The 16,768-nt window shown below is 39.3% G+C and overlaps 1 protein-coding gene across 2 annotated transcripts in view; it reads left to right on the top strand.

The window, feature by feature from the left end:
* Positions 1 to 12,697, top strand: part of LOC125483366 (septin-6-like) — a 44,672-nt gene extending 31,975 nt beyond the window's left edge. Inside the window, exons 3-5 of one of the 2 annotated variants that reach the window (XM_048598322.1) lie at positions 325 to 520; positions 5,294 to 5,480; positions 12,514 to 12,697. In XM_048598322.1, the coding sequence (XP_048454279.1) occupies positions 325 to 520; positions 5,294 to 5,480; positions 12,514 to 12,588 (458 nt within the window). In that variant the 3' untranslated portion in view covers positions 12,589 to 12,697. The remainder of the gene's footprint in view (positions 1 to 324; positions 521 to 5,293; positions 5,481 to 12,513) is intronic. The other variant, XM_048598323.1, reaches the window with a different exon arrangement.
* Positions 12,698 to 16,768: the final 4,071 nt, after the last annotated feature.

Here is a 16,768-nt window from a genome sequence, read left to right as displayed (position 1 = left end):
GTATTTCGGGATTGACTTCAATTACGCTTTTTGTTTTCTTATGGCTGGTTTAAAACAGTGGTCAGTCTTGGCATTTTGAATTAATTTGTCTGTGGCTTGCCTTATTCTTTGTTGTGTACACCAATTTCAAGTTGCATAAATGTCTTGAAGCAACTTTTAGTCTGAAATGAATATGATTTCCTTTTATTTCTGAAGTCCATTTTTGGCTGCTAATGCATTTTTATAAAATTTAATTGAAAAAGTTTTACCAAATCTGAGAGATTGTCAAAATTTATACAAGGATATCTGTTTCTTTAATTTTTTTTTTCTGTCCTGAAATTTCAGGAGAAACCGGCATTGGAAAGTCCACCCTTATGGACACCTTGTTTAACACCAGTTTTGAGAATAGCCAATCAACACATTACGAAAATAGAGTAAAACTGAAGGCTCAGACCTATGAGCTACAAGAGAGTACTGCTCGCTTAAAGCTAACCATTGTAAATTCAGTGGGCTTTGGAGACCAGATTAATAAGGAAGATAGGTAAGTGATTTGCATAAAAACTTCAAACTTTTGGGAAATACTTGTTAGGAGAGCTAAGAGTCATTTTGTAATTTTAAATGCCAAGTCCGGATTTTTGAGAGATTGTACTGCCAGAAATATTGCAAAATCATATTCATTGGTACATGGTCGCTTAACCATTCCATCCTCCTCAGTCACCTGTCCTTCATTGCCCAGCTCCATGTGTTTTCACTTGTGGCTGTCCAAAGGCACTCAGTACTTGCCTTACCAATAACTTGCTGTCTGGCTCAGGCCACCCTTAAGCATAGACCTTTGTCTGTTTCCTTTAGTCTCCCCTGGTAATATTATATAATAGCACAAGGACAACATTTGCATGCTCTCAGGCATCACTCCACTTTTTTTTTTCAACCCCATGTTAGCTATGTTATTTGCCTTTGCTACATTACTGTGGACATGTCAAAATTTCTTTCAGCTGCATTACAGAAACTCTAAGGCAAGAAATTTTAGATGAATTTAATTCAAACAATATGCAAGAACAGTGAATTAGGATCTTCATAGAACATTCTGAAGGTTGTTTTCTACCCTCAACGTCACTCTTTCTCTGTGTCTCCCTTCAGGTTCTGCTGAACAAGAAATTTTTGACACCCTGCTTCACCCAAAACTGAGCTTCAAACCACACATCCTGGCCATCTAACTCATTTGTTTCATTCTCCACAACATTTTTGATCTATGTCCCAGCACTATGAAACTTATAATTTATCACACATGTTCATTCCTTTATTGTCCTGTTTGTTGTCTTCCTATCTTCTATAAAATACTAATTTGTTCAAGTATCTGCACCTGTACACAATCCTGCTTGCTCATCATATTAAACTTAGTTCTTGACTTCAAATTAATCAACACTTGTGCTTCACACTTGTATCTCTAATTACATCAGGCTTTGGATTCTTGTTCGTGACATTTTGGTCTTCCAACTCCAGTGTCCAGTTAATTGTGCCCTCCCATTGCCCACAAATTGAAGCAGCGAAGTTGATGGTAAATTCTTGTATGGCCTCAGTTATACTCTGTCGTCACTTCATGAAACACTCTGCTTTTTTTAAATTTCTTCACCTCTAAAACCTATTCAAAACCCATTTTTGTTTAAGCAGAAAGCAGTCATCATATTTGACTCTCACTGCTGTTTGTAATTTCGTTATTTTATTATGTATCCAGTTGAGGAAAATGACATCAAGACCATCCAATAGCTTTAATTTTTGGTTGAAGTCACTGACATTAGCTAGCTGTTCATCCTCGCCCCATATCCCCTGGCAGAACAATAAAAAGAGGAGAATCAATTAAGTCAGCTTAAAGAATTTCTAACTACCTCTTCATGCTAAGGTCAGACCAGTACCTTAACTGTGGCCACTTGTCCTACTTAATGTTGTTAGCTCTGGTGCAATCTAATGGCATGATATTCATGCTTTCAATAATATTTTGGATCAGATTTTCTTGTCTGAGCTCAAATCCAAGGCATCAAGCCTATCCTCATAGTATAGTGGTCTACAGTTGGGAATTTTATTTGTTTCCCTTAGCTGCATCTTTTCCAGAACTCAATGCTTCTTGCAAAGCTGGGGATTTTTAAAAGTTCATTCACGTGGTATGGGTGGGTCAGCATTTGTTTTCCACCCCTAGTTGTCATTGAAGGATATTAAAATTGGAATTAGTACTTCATGTGTGTTCCTGAGACCTGATATCTTTTTTTAATGAATTGGCTGGGAATTGGGATCCTATTTGCTTCAGTTCCAGCATGTGGTTCTCTACTTCTACATCTTCCCCACTTCATTTACCTTACTTGGAACGATTCAGCATTTTTCCTTCTACCTATAGCTATGTATCATTTTTTTTAAACTTGGAAGATATTTTGCAAATCTTGAATCCACCTCCTCAACCTGTCAAAACCAGTTGCAACCAATTTTGCTTTTCTAGATGATTTGACTTTTCCTCAATTTACTGACCTATGCAAATGTAATTACTGTGCTGGCTGTATACATCTCAATGGTGGTAATCAAGACAAACATGAGGGGGCCTGAGGTTTCTTGCTTATCAACTGAAAAGTTTATTTATTTTCTTTTCTATTTGCTTTAAGTCTATGACCTCTGACTATTTGCCAGAGAAGACTGCGGGAAGGAATGATTGGAATCCTTAAATATTTCAATACCACAATGTCACTTTCTCTAATCTCTTAACAGAACTAAAGTCTCTCATCCCCAGTATGAGCCCTGCATTGCATTTTGTGTTCACACTGCATTTGTCTCCTATCTTCTATTGACATCCTTCCTAAGGTGTGGTGCACAGAATTCTGCGTACCAGTGTTCCAGCTGAGGCTATTAATGAAGCTATGCACTTTGTGACCTTTCTTAACCACTGTCAACTAGCCTTCCCACCTTCATGGATTTATTTAGTTATCTTTGGTCTTGCGCAATGCCCCCTTTCCCCTAAGCCAACTTTATATTTGGCTGTGATCTCAGTGGAGAATAATAACTTTATAAAAGAAATTCAAACTCTGTTACTAGCTGAAAGAATTACATAAGTGCACGCTCTCTTGTGCTGTTCCGTTTGCCTGACAACTCAACAAAACCATCTATGCAATCTGTCCCCATAAAATGTGGCACATCTGGAATGTTCCACACAGAAATTTAAACTACTTGTCTCTCATTCCCAATCTGTCTTTTGGCTTTAAAAGTATATGGATACTTTCAGGGCCTTTCCTTGTTTTACTAATTGCTTTCCATTTTTTTCTCTTTCGATCTGGGAAAGCTAAATGAATAATTTATTTCTCTAACAGGGATTTTATCAGTCTCTCGGACTCCGTTACAAAACTAAGGGGACAATGTACTGTTTGTTTTCCTGTTTCCAATTCTGACCTTACTAAATAAACATATGCCACATTTGGATTGCACTCACTTCAGGACTGTTTACCAGCTTCTTATACGAGGTACTTCCATCAATTACACTTTAAAGAATTAAGGCCCTATACAACAAAACATGTGAATTATAAAATTAGACACTTTTGCAGTTGTCATCTCCATATTTGTATCATCTTCCAACTTTGCGCCTGTCCTGGAGGACTAATGCATGAATAGGAGAAGTTTAGACAGATATGAGCCAAACGCAAGTAAATGGGACGAGTTCAGTTTAGGGTATCTGGTCGGCATGGACGAGTTGGACCGAACGGTCTGTTTCTGTGCTGTATGACTGACTCTCAATCATTAACTGAATATTAAAGTCCTTGTACACCATCTATTGCGCTACCTATATCAATGCTTTCTGCTACTTCAAAGAACTTGGATTAGTCTGACAGTGCCTTTAAATTTTCACTGGCTGCCTTTTTCACATCTTTTTCAATGAGTAAGGTCAACATTTGTTGCTCACTCCTAAAATTCCTTGAAGATGGAGCTGTTTAACATCTTGAACTGCTGTAACTTATCTCTTCAAGTAAGCCTAAAGTGCTGTTGAGTAGGATTTCTAAGATATAAGTAGTGGTAGAAAAAGAATGGCAATGTTATTCTGAGTCAGGATAGGTAGTGTGTAGGATAATTTGTAGGTGATGCAATTCCTATATATGTATTATCCTGCTATTCTAGTGGTAGAGGTCGTCAGGGATTTTTTAATGCCCACTTTCTAAGGTGAGAATTAACTTTGGCTTCAACAATGGTCTCTCATAGTTTTCCCATCATTAATATTTGACAACTTGGCTTACAGTTATCAGCTTGATTCTTTTCCCCTGTTTTTATTAATGGTATAACATTTACAAGCCCCCAGTCTTCTGGACTCGCCTTACATTGGTGGAGGATTGGGAGATTGTGGACAGACTTTCAAATATACCCACAATAACCTAGGATGCATCCAATCAAAACAACTGTGGATGCTCTAAATCTGGAACAAAAACAGATGTTGCTGGAAAAGCTCAGCCGGTCTGGCAGCATCTGTGATTAAAAAAATCAGAGTTTACGTTTTGAGTCCAGTGACCCTTCCTCTGAACTTTTCCAGCAACTTCTGTTTTTATGCAGCCAATCAAGACTAGCTGATATTTGTCACTTAATATCTGTTGTTGCCTCTTAGGAGGACCCGAAATGCGTACATTTCATAGTTGTATAGGAGGTTCTTTTCTAATCCTTGCATTATCAGTTTTGCTGAATGATGCAGATCCCAGTTCCACCCTATGTGCCTGTAAAAATGCTCGTGTTAAAATTAGTATTGAAAGTTGCAAAATTGTCTGTTTCATTCAGATCCTACACTCAATGGTCACTACTTGTCCAACTTCAAAAAATCTCTTCCAGCACTGTTTTCCTTTCCTCTGCCTGTCAGCCACTTCTTCTCACTATGTTTTCTGCCTCCAAGCGTGCTAAGTCAGAACTAAATGCTTTCATGCCCTATTTAAATGATTTTTAATTGTATGTTTTCAATTAAAGTTTCAACCACAAGTGAAAATACAACCTGATTATCTGGCATTTAACTCCGTTCTCAGTTTAAAAGAGTCAAATTTTGTCCTGATTAAATGTTTGGAGTTTAACTTTTGGAAAACAGGACACCTTTGGTATCCACTGTCAATACTGAGCAGTTGGCTGTACTACTAATGGTGAACAAAGTTTTAAATCCTAGTGTTCAAATGACAATATTTTACTAGTTGTGCCACCTAATCCAATTTGCACAATCGGCACGCAATAGCAATAAACCATTTATAATCTAATATATTCAGATTTTCATTATTGTTAAGTGTCCTGTATTTCACTTGTTTGTTTTGGGTTTTCATAGCTATAAACCTATCATTGACTACATTGATGCACAGTTTGAGGCCTATCTGCAAGAAGAGTTGAAGATTAAACGTTCATTGCACAATTATCATGATTCCCGTATCCATGTCTGTCTGTACTTCATTTCCCCCACTGGCCATTCTCTTAAGTCACTAGATTTAGTGACAATGAAAAAGCTGGATAGCAAGGTAGGTCAAATTTAGCTTTAAAGATTAAGGTTCTGAGAGGATGAAATTCTTGTTGATCATCATTTGAAAGTGCTGTTGTTACTCATTTGTTTTCACACTTGCTCATTCTTGAGGGCATGCTTTTTCTATTTATAATATAGAGGATTGGAAAATTGGTTACATAGACCAGCTGTCCCAGGTGTTAACAGGTAGAGTCAGGGTGTGGGTTCAAGTCCCACTTGTACTACTGAAGTGCAGTTCTGATGTGCTATTTTGAATGATGCATTGAATTGTGGTCTCATTTGCAGTATCAGTTGTGCATAACATGTCTGACAGCATTGTTTTGTAGATGAGCGGTGGATTTATTGTCAGTATCAAGATGCCTACCACTTCAACACACCAGTGTTTCCTGCCCGGCATATCTGTCTCAGGCTTGCTGTAGTGCTCCAGTGAAACCTTTGGAGCAAGCTGGAAGAACAGCACCTCATTTTCTTCTTGGCAACTCTGCAGCCTTCTGGACTCAATATTGAGTTCAACAATTTTAGAGCCTGAGGCACCTTCTCCCACGTCCTTAACCCAATTCCCACACATCAGGCCTTGTCTTCACAAGGGCTGCTACCCCATACAACCCACTGTCAGCTACTAATAGTCTGGGTCAGATGCAGTGGTGTCAGTCAATCATAAAAACGATCTACGTTTTTTGGAACTTTATTTTGGGATTACTTCTATTTTCAAACTGACCCATTTAAATTTGTACGATAGTGTCTAATAATAGAATCCCCTTGTGTCCTGATCTGGATATTTGTATCATTTGCACATGCACTGAAATCTTCAAAAGTATACCAAGCAAATGCTTGTTGAGAATGCTTGAAGTGAATCTTTTTAAGCTGCTTCATTTCAGTACATGGGCACACTGAGCAATAGTTTCTTGATCAATAAATTTAGTTCAATTGATAACTGTCTTGTTGGAGTACCATGGGTTGTCATACTTGACATTTAACAGTGACCTTCTAACTTTTCTTGCATTTTATATTTAGTTAAATGTTTAAATGGGGCTTGGTCATTTTGTAGATTGCCGTTAAAGCTTCCACAGCTGCGTTAACTTCCTTGCAATACACAAGCTCCTGCTAGCGCCATGAACCATTGACTCTAATGGGTTTGAACTGTTTATTGATTACCAAAGCAAGCTAACTAGCTGTTATCAGAGATTTATTAGTATCACAACTGCTAAAAGTTGCACAAATATCCCCAAGCTGAATGATGGAGGTAGCCAGCAAATCAGTGCAACAAGTTGAAGTTCTTGCAAGCATCTTCAGCCAGAAGTATTGCATGGGAGACTCCTCTCGGCCTCCACCAGAGATCTCCAACTTCAGCAATGCTGGCCTTCAGTGAATTCAATTCAGTGATATTGAGAAATGGCTGAAGGCATTAGCAAAGACTGTAGGCCGAGACCACATTCCAGCAATAGTAAAGATGTGTGCTCCAGAACTTAGTATGCCCTTAGCCAAGTTGTTTCATTATAATTGGTATTTACCCAACATATGGGAAATTTTCACAATATCTCCTGCACACAAGAAGCAGGATTTTGCCACCCTGACCAATCACTTCCCCATCAATCTACTTGTGATCATAAGGAAGGTAAAGGAAGGAATCACCAACAATGCTAATGGATGGCACTTACTCAATGACCTGATCACTGATGCTTGATTTGGGCTCCTCCAGGCTCACTTAGCTCCTTACCTGATTACAATCTTCAAAGGTTCAAAGATGTGTAATTGAGCTGATTTTGGGAGAAAGTTGGGGGACTGCCCTTCACGTTGGAGAGCCCAAGCTAAATGAGTCAACAGTAATCGGAGAAGGGAGGTATACTTTCCACTAATCGGAGCATTACCTAACAGGAAGATGGCGTGGTTTCTGGAGGTCAATCATCTCAGCCACAGGCCATCATTATAGCAGTTCCTCACGGTAATGTCCTAGGTCCAATCATCAGCTGCTTCACTCACCAATGACCTTCCCTTCTTAAGGTCAGAGTGGGGGTGCTAACTGTGCAGTGCTCAGTGCCACTGCACTTATTATGTACTGAAACAGTTCATGGGGGGAGAAAATAGACATGGAATAAAATTATATAAGTGGGAAGTAACATTGTACCACATAGGCCAGTCAATGATCATCTCCAACAAGGGATAATTCAACTAATGTCCTTCAGTAGTCCTATCAGTATCCTAGAGGTTACCATTGGAACAGAAGGAGAACTGGACCAAACCCAGACATACTTTACAAGAGCATGTTGAGGACTGGGAATTCTGTAATTCACCACCTGACTCCTCAAAGCTGTCCATTGCCAAGGTACTACAGGTCAGACATTTGATGGAATACACTTCACTTGCCCAGATGAGTGTGGCTGTAGCATCATTCAAAGGTTGATTTATTAGGCAAGATAAAGCAGCTGACCTAATTGATACCCTATCCACTATCTTCAATATTCACGCACTTCTCCACCAGTGTGCTGTGACAGCCATCTGTACCATCTATAACTCACCAAGGCTCCCTAGCAACCTTCCAAATCTGTGATTTCTGCTATGTGGAAGGACAAGGACACGGATACACGGGATCAACACCACCTGCAAGTTGCCCTTCAAGCTGCACCATCCTGACATGGAACTCTATTGCTGTTCTTTTACTTTGACATGGTAGTACTATGTACCGACACACTGTGGACTGTAGTGGTTCAAGAAAGCAGCTCACCACCACTCTGAGGGCAATTAGAAACAGGTGATAAAGTCTTACCTAGCTAGTGATGCACACACTCAATGAATGAGAAAAATAAGTTCCTCATAACGTATTAAAGTAGCACTCCACCAAACCACGTTGCCATCGCATGCTTTGTGATAAAACGGCTAGATGTTTCCCCAATGTGACTGGACCATTGAGATACAGTAACAAAAGGCTAATGTTACCTTGGGTGTAATGAGAACAGTTGCTGTAATGGGATAATTTTTATCCTATCTGAGTTTCACATTTCATATGCACGTTATGCATAATTGATTTTAATCTTTGAGATTTTAGAATTACATTAATGTATTAGAAGAAAAGTAAATGTCTCCCTACTGAGAGTTGTGTTTGGTATTTTGTATAATTTTCATGGAGATTTTAAAGAGAATCTCCCTTTTCCATTGTGTCTTGTGGAAGAAGTGCTTTTATATTTCACTAAATGATCTGACTCTAATTTTAAGATTGTGTCCACTTGTTCTAGATAATGTTCCCCAAAGGAAGCAGCTTTTCTGTAGGTATTTTATGCAATCCTTTTGTAAGGTTAGATATCTTGTTTCAGCCAAATTCATTCAATTTGTATTAATAACTTATTCTTTTAAATGTTGGTATAATCTGGTGAAACTCATTGTGCAGTTCTCCAATTTTTTTTTTTCCTGATTTTGCCCAAAGCTGAAAGATGTATTTCAGATTGTCTGTCTGATGGAAGCACGAAACAAATTTATCATCACTTGCTGTCCAATTTGAGGCTGACTGGAGGAGTTCAGGGACAGGGCAACATTCATATGTCACACTACTTGGTGTTAGGTGAAAAATGGTGAGGGTTAGAACTTTACTGAGGAGACCCCATTCCACTCAGGGCAAATGGCCCAACCCCTAAGGTTTGTCCCATGCATGTGGTCTTTTCTTCATTCTCACTTTGTCAATACCCACAGTCCATGTCACGTCACGTCACCTCTTCCCCACCACTATCAAATCCATGCTGACTCTTCTGCATAAGTCCATAATTTTCCATGTGTCCATTAATTCAATCCTGAATGATGTCTCTAGAAATTTCCCTGCCACCAAAGTCAAACTAACTGGTCTGTAATTATTGGACAGGTCTTAACAACCTTCTTTGAACAACTGTGTAAATGTTTTCCAATCCTGACTCCACTCCTGAATGCAGGGAGTTGGTTGAAAGATAATTGCCAATGCCTCTACAAATTTCCCTCTTTCTTTCTTTCTTTTAATGCATCAAATGATGCATATCATTTTGTCCTGGTGCCTTATTAACTTTAAAGTATCAATAGCTGATTCAAAGCCACTTCATCACACTTTTTTAAACCCTTCTAGTGATTGAGTTTCTGCCTCCGTCACAATGGCATGGAGAGCATATACCTTAAAGATAGGGTCAGATGCAAAGTTTTCAGTTAACCTCTCAGCTGTGCCTTCTGCCTGTGTGTAAAGCCCCTACACAGCTTTTATCACTCTTTATTATTGATGTGCTTATAGAAGATTTTTGAATTTTACGTTAGCTGGCATTATTTTTCATAATCTCAATGCTTCTCATATTTGTTTTCATAGATCATAGAATCCCTACAATGTGGCAACAGGCCCTTCGGCCCAACAAGTCCACACTGACCCTCTGAACATCCCACTCTGACCCATTCCCCCTATAACTCACCTAATCTACACATCCCTGAACACTAGGGGCAATTTAGCATGGCCCATCCACCTAGCCTGCACATCTTTGGACTGTGGGAGGAAACTGGAGTACCCGGAGGAAACCCACGCATACACGGGGAGAATCTGCAAACTCCACACAGTCGCCCAAGGGTGGAATCGAACCCAGGTCCCTGGCGCTGTGAGGTAGCAGTGCTAAAATTAAACTTAAATTCCACCATCTGCCATGGTGGGATTTGAACCCAGGTCCCCAGAACATTACCTGGGTCTCTGGATCAACAGTCCAGTGATAATACCACTTGGCCATTGCCTCTCCTCAAATCTTTCTTGCCACCCTTCGTTCTTCAGCTTGATTCTCAATTGTATCCATTACCTGAAGCCTGTCATAAGCACATTTTTCCTTTCTTTACCTAAGTTGCCATCTGCTTTGTCATCTCAGGAGCTCCAGATTTGTTTGTCCTACCTTTTTTTTCCTTTTTTAGAAAATACCTTGATTTTGAGGGAGGATACCAATTGGCTGTAATTATACAGCACCTTGAATATAGTTATCATTTTTTCCACAAGAAATTTATTTTATCTGTTACACCAACAAATCATCGTGTAAACAATTACTGCTTCACAAAAACTTTTGGCTTTTTGGTGTCATTCCCAGAAAGGGTTGGGAATTGTATATTTAAATTTGGACACATTGACAGTAAAAATAAAAAAAAATTACAATATATTTTTAAAATTAGTTCATGATCATTAGACTCAAAAGTGAGACTTTATTATACGTGCATCCACAAAACTCTTGGATGTGAGTAAATGCTGAAGGTATAATTTTCTTTGCTTAATTCTTGGAAACACTATGATTTCAAACTTTGGGCTTCTCAGTGATTGGCCTCGTCCTTGGGTACTGGCCTTGATTAGTCACTTATCTCATTAGATCTGGATTGCTAGGTTTTTGCTGTTTTATGCTTTTTTTTGTTTGAAACTAAAAGCTACTCTGCTTAACTTTCGCTGTAGCTTTCTGCCACAACACCTTTCTCCTCCTCCTGCTACCATGCTCCCTTTTTATTCCTTCCTTTAAATCAGTCTGCTACCACATATCTTATCCCACTTTCTTGTTCTGATTTCTTTTTCTGTTCTGCCTTTCAACTTTATCCTATATTTACCCTTATTCACAATCATCCTTTGTTACCTTCAAGAGAGAATCTAAAAATTTCTCCACGACATTCATAGTGTTACCATTGCTGCTATCAACATCGTTAAGTTACTGACAAAAAAAACTGCAGATGTTGGAATCCAAGGTAGACAATCAGGAAGCTGGAAGAACACAGCAAGCCAGGCAGCATCTGGAGGAAAGGAGAAGTCAATGTTTTGGGTATTACCCTTTAGGAGGAGCTGTAAATAAAGGGGGTGGGGGGTGGGTGGGGTGGAGATAGCAGAATGGTGGTGATAGGTGGACACTGGTAAGTAGGTATGACCTGGTTTGTCGATGGGAGGGATGAATCCGGTTGGTGGCTGGAAGGAAGGGTCAGAGGTGGAATGGAAGAGAGGAGGTGGGGCTGGAAAGGGAGCTGAGGGATGGATGGGAAGGTTATTTGAGTTCTCCACTTCCAATGTTGAGTTTCAATCCAGATGCTGCCTGATTTGCTGTATTCTTCCAGCCTCCTGTTTATCTACCTTGGATTCTAGCATTGTCTGCCATCATTATCGTTGATCAAAAACTGAACTGGGCCAGTCATATAAATAGTGTGGCTACAGGAGTAGGTCAGAGGCTGGGAATTCAGCAATGAGTAACTCCAATTGTCAACCATCTACAGTGCAATCTTGCCTGAATGACTGACTGTAGTTCCTTGAACACTCAAGAAAGCCCAACACCATCCAGAACAAAGCAGTTCACTGCATCACCCCCTCCTCCTGTATCTTAAACATTTACTCTCTTCGACACTGATGCAAAGTGGCAGAATGCGTACCTTCTGCAAAATGCACTGCAGCAACTTGGCACTGCTTTTTCAATAGCACTTTCCAAATCCATGACATTTACCACCTAGAAAGTTGAGGCATGTAGTTGTATGGGAACGTCACTGTCTGCAAATTTGCCTCCAAGTCACACACCATCCAGACTTGAAATTATATCACTGTTCCTTTATTGCTGCTGCGCCAAATTTTTTTAAGCTTTTTACTAACAGCACTATGCATGTACCTAACTGGGATTGAAGTGTTTGAAGAAGCAACTCATTATCATTTGCCGGTTTGGGATGGACAGCAAATATTGGGCTCACCAATGCTGTTGACATGCAGTGAAAGAACTAGTGTCTATCTTGTCTCCATTCCACACATCTTGATTATTTTCATTTCTTTCCCTGAAAAGTACTTTTAACACCTTTACTGTGGCACTTAATTCCTTCACCTTTTGACTTTCCACCTGCCATGTGCCATAGTCATTTGTAACCATTTCGAGAACTGTTTTATATGTCCTTGACTTGTGTAGGTCATATATAATTTGCAGTCTTCCAGCTTGTGATATAGCTCTTGCCTCTTACATCTTTAATTCCAAAGACCATAGAATAGGATCATAGACAATGAATGTAGACCATCTTCAGCTGCTTCATCAATGATCTTCCTTCCTTTATAGGATCAGAAGTGGGGACATGCAGTCATCAGTGAACAATGTTCAGCATCATTTGCAGTTCCTGGGATACTGAAGTAGTCCATGTCCAATTGCAGTATGACCTGAATAAAATCCAGGTAGCAACTGACAGTTGGCAAAGAACATTGGCGTCACATAATTTCCAGGTAGTGATCATCTCCAGCAAGAGAACAACTATCACCTCTTGACATACAGTAGTATTATCATGGCTGAATTCTCCCACTTTGAAGATAGTGGGGGTATTACCGTTGATCAGAAACTAACCATATAAATACTATGGCTACAAAAGCAGACCAGAGGCTAGGAATCCTGCAGTGAATAACTCCCCTCCTGACTCCCCAAACTCTGTCTGCTGTGGACATGATGGAATGCTCCCAATTTGTCTGGAAAAGCTTGATGCCATTGGAAGAAACCAGCCCACTTGATTGGCACCACATCCACAAGAGCGTAATCCTTCCAGCACAGAAACTCAGTGGCAGCAGTGTATACCAACTGCATGGAATTCACCAGGGCTTCTTAGATATCGTCCTCAAAACGCATGACCACTGCCATCTAGAAGGACAAGGACTGCAGATACATAGGAATGCCACCACCTCCAAGCCACTTGCAATCTGACTTGGAAATATATCATTCTTCCTTCACTGTCACGGAGTCGAAGATTGTGGAATTCTCTGTCCCACAGTACTGTGGGTCTACCCATCCCAAAGTGGACTGCAGTAGTTCAAGAAGGCAGCTTACCACTACTTACTCAAGGAAAATGAAGGAAAAGAAACAAATGCTGGCCCAGAACACCCACATTTTATTAATGAATTTTTTTTTTTTTTTTTTTTTAAAAAGTTGACAGCACATAATTTCAATTTATGCATTTAGTACAACTGGGATGGTACAGTTTTTCTGCATAAAGGTTTAGATGGGCTAAGGGAATGGATCAAACATTGAAATTGCAGTTGATCTAAACAAATCTAGTATTATACAGTTGGATTGAACCAATATGAAATAAACTTGGCTTATTCAACCACTTTCAATATTGTTCCCAAAAAGGCAAAAAGGATCTATGTGCTGTTGTGCACTGATGATTCCAAGTTTATTTTGCAATGCAAGGGAAACTGTAACCACAGTAAGTGATGTATTGGGAATAGAATCAGTCAATACAAAGCAACAGACACCATTATTCATCATTACGCAGATTCTCACTTGAACTGCATTTACAGTTCTGCATCTAGTTTTAGCCCTTGCCCATTCGTGGATGGCGCAGTGCTGTAAAGGTTCAAACCAAGCTAAAGAATGGTTCCTAGCTTTACAAAAATGATGGGCTGAAGTTTCCCAGCCACTGACTGATGCGAATTTTGGCAAGAATGTTGGACGAATCATGCGAGATCGATATTAGAGATTCCTGACACCAAGTCCAAAAAGTCCCATTTACCAACTGTGTTAAGCAGTGGGGTGCGTTTCTTGCTGGTGAACTGTGAGAGGCCTATTTGCATCCGTTAACAGCATTAATATGTCCTCTTGCCTCACTGCAATATGGTTACCTACTTTTCAACCCACCAGAAATAAACTGGACCGTGAAAATTACCCATATGAAAGTCAAAGGAGTGACCTGTCATGCTATTGTGGCCCTCTATCTTGGACACCAGTCATCAACATCTCCAGAGCAGTGCTCGATTTTTCAATTTATAGACCAGATGCACCCCGGGATTTCTAGGTCCCTGTCAACCACAACAGGGTGCCAATTTCCCTCTGCCTGAGACTGTCTGGGCAAATGACTAAAACTGTGAAGGTCCACTCTCAAGTCTGCCAATTCTTGATCGGGTGAATGGCTGGGATTCAAAGATGATGCCAGCGCCTTGAATCCTGAGGGGTCTGAGCAGTGGCCAGTATTTCTGCCTGTGGCGAGCAGGAGGATATGATGAGTCGGGTGCAATAGGGGCACAGTGTATAGGTAATAATAAGTGTTGGGGAAAAATAGCAAGATTTCTTACACTGGGGCTCACTGAGACAAGCTCTCAAATTGATGTTTAACTGATTTATTGGTAAAATTCAGCCTTCTTAATCTGCCTTAAAGACTTGGGTTTAATAACTATTTTAATATTTTGTTTTAGTAAGGCAGATTGGGTAGGACCAGGGAACATAGATTTAAATTGAATTGAGTAGGCTGGAGTTGGGTGCCTCTTTCCAGACATTGAATGTGGGGCAAGCTTGTTAGATTAGTGCTTTTCTCATGTCTATTTGTTTTTCGAAAAAAAAACAAACCTAAGTGCTATTTTGAAAGAGAGGAAGGAAATAGGATGGAGAGATCTTTTGAGATAATTCCAATGGCAGCGTGAAAAGGATGAGGAGCAAGGATTAAAATGTTAGATAAATAGGATATGAGTGACCGTGTAAAACTTAAAGTCCTGGAGGCTCTTAAAGGTTAAGAAAATAATTGTCTTGAAGTTGGTTCATAAAGTTCTACTCGCCAAATTATGAAAGAAAAAGCAGCATTGAAGAAGATGGAGCCTATTCAGAAAGGGTCTATAGATTTCTAAAAAGCTTTAATAGCTTGAGATAAAGATTTTTCCACTTGTGGAAAAAGACCTAGAAACCGTAAATCTAAGGAAGCCAGTAGGTTTTAGGAAAAATGTATTCACCTAGAGAGTGGTGGTAATCTGGAGCTCGCTGTTGCTGGCAGTAGTTAAAGTGAATAACATAGAATGCATTTAAATGAAATCTAGAGAAACACGAGGAAATAGATGAATGTGTTGATTGCATGAGATTAAAAATGTTGGAAAGAAGCTAGTGTTCAGCATGAACATTAGTTTGCCTGAATGGATTGTTCTTATGATGTAAATATGACCTAATACTGAGTGAGCTTTGTTCTGGAGTTTGAAGATGATTAGAAAACTTCTGAGCAATTAAAGCTGTAGCATTACGAAGCCATGGAATAGTGGCAACACTGGTAAATATGAATTGTGAAGGTATATAAAGACCATAGATGTGAAGAAATGGAAATGAAGAAGAAAAAATAAATTCTGAATCAAAATGACATTTTCTCAGAATCATTGGATTTTAGAATTCTCTTTAAAAGACAACAGTAGAAGCTGTGCCATTGATATATTCAAGGAGTTGGACAGATTTTTGATAAACAATGGAATTGTTTGATTTGGGGAACATACGCAGATGGAATTTAAGGGAACAATCAGCTCAGTCCGATCTTAGCAAATGACAGATCAGATTTGATTAACTGAATGACCTATTTCTTGTATGTAGATTTTCACTGCAATCTTGGCTTGATACCTTACTGCATATGATTCTGAACTCTTTCCCAAAATATAACTTACCCGAAGGAATCCAGAGTGGATGAGTGTTAGTTTTTGTCTGTTCAGCCTTTTGAAAGGAAAGATTTATTGCCAGTGTTTTTGAATACTAAGATCTAGACCATTAAGGAGGGTATTCGTACTGATTTGATGAAATGTGGTTTTGCAATCTGATGAAATTTAATCCTCCCAATTGCTAACTTTTATTCATTCATGGGATCTGGGTGTTGCTAGTAGGGTTGGCATTTATTGCCCATCCCTAGAAAATTTCTATTCCAAGTCTTGATGCATCCAACAACTCTAAAACTAGGAAAAGCAGCCTGGATGAGGACCTATTTTGTGCAGGACTACTCAATTTACCTGACTGATTGGAATTTAATATGGAATCCATATTTCACATTGTGTATTTTTACAATGTACTTATTCATGTGCCCTAATTGATTTTCATACTTGAGCAGATAAAGGAGCTGGTCCAGATCCAATCGGCAAAATGGCCTTCTGCACCATAAGAAGTTTGTGATTCTGTGACTCATTGAAAGCACTGATATATCAATCACTATAATTTTGAGGTGACAGTGAAACTGGAATGCTCAGTTGTTTAATGCATGACTAATGTCAGAAGCTACTGCTGACAGTAGTGTGAGGTGTTTAACTTTTATACCACTACTGATAGTAATTTCCTAATTTGTCTCCATTAGCAACTTGAGGACCAATATAAATGTCACCAATGATGCATTAGGGCACTTAATACAAATAAGCTCATGTTAAAATCATAGTACACAAACTAAAATACATGACAAAGCCATAAATACTAGTAGCACTGTTGTGGGTGTATTCATAAATAAATTGTAGTCTGATGCTTTAGGAACATTTTGTGTGTTGTTCTTTGCATTTCATCTCCATTTCTCCTATTGAACCCAGAAACTCCTTGCCATGTACAAGCC

Source organism: Rhincodon typus, chromosome 6, assembly GCF_021869965.1.
Source record: "Rhincodon typus isolate 14 chromosome 6, sRhiTyp1.1, whole genome shotgun sequence".
NCBI lineage: Eukaryota > Metazoa > Chordata > Chondrichthyes > Orectolobiformes > Rhincodontidae > Rhincodon > Rhincodon typus.
This window is presented reverse-complemented; position numbering and strand designations above follow the sequence as displayed.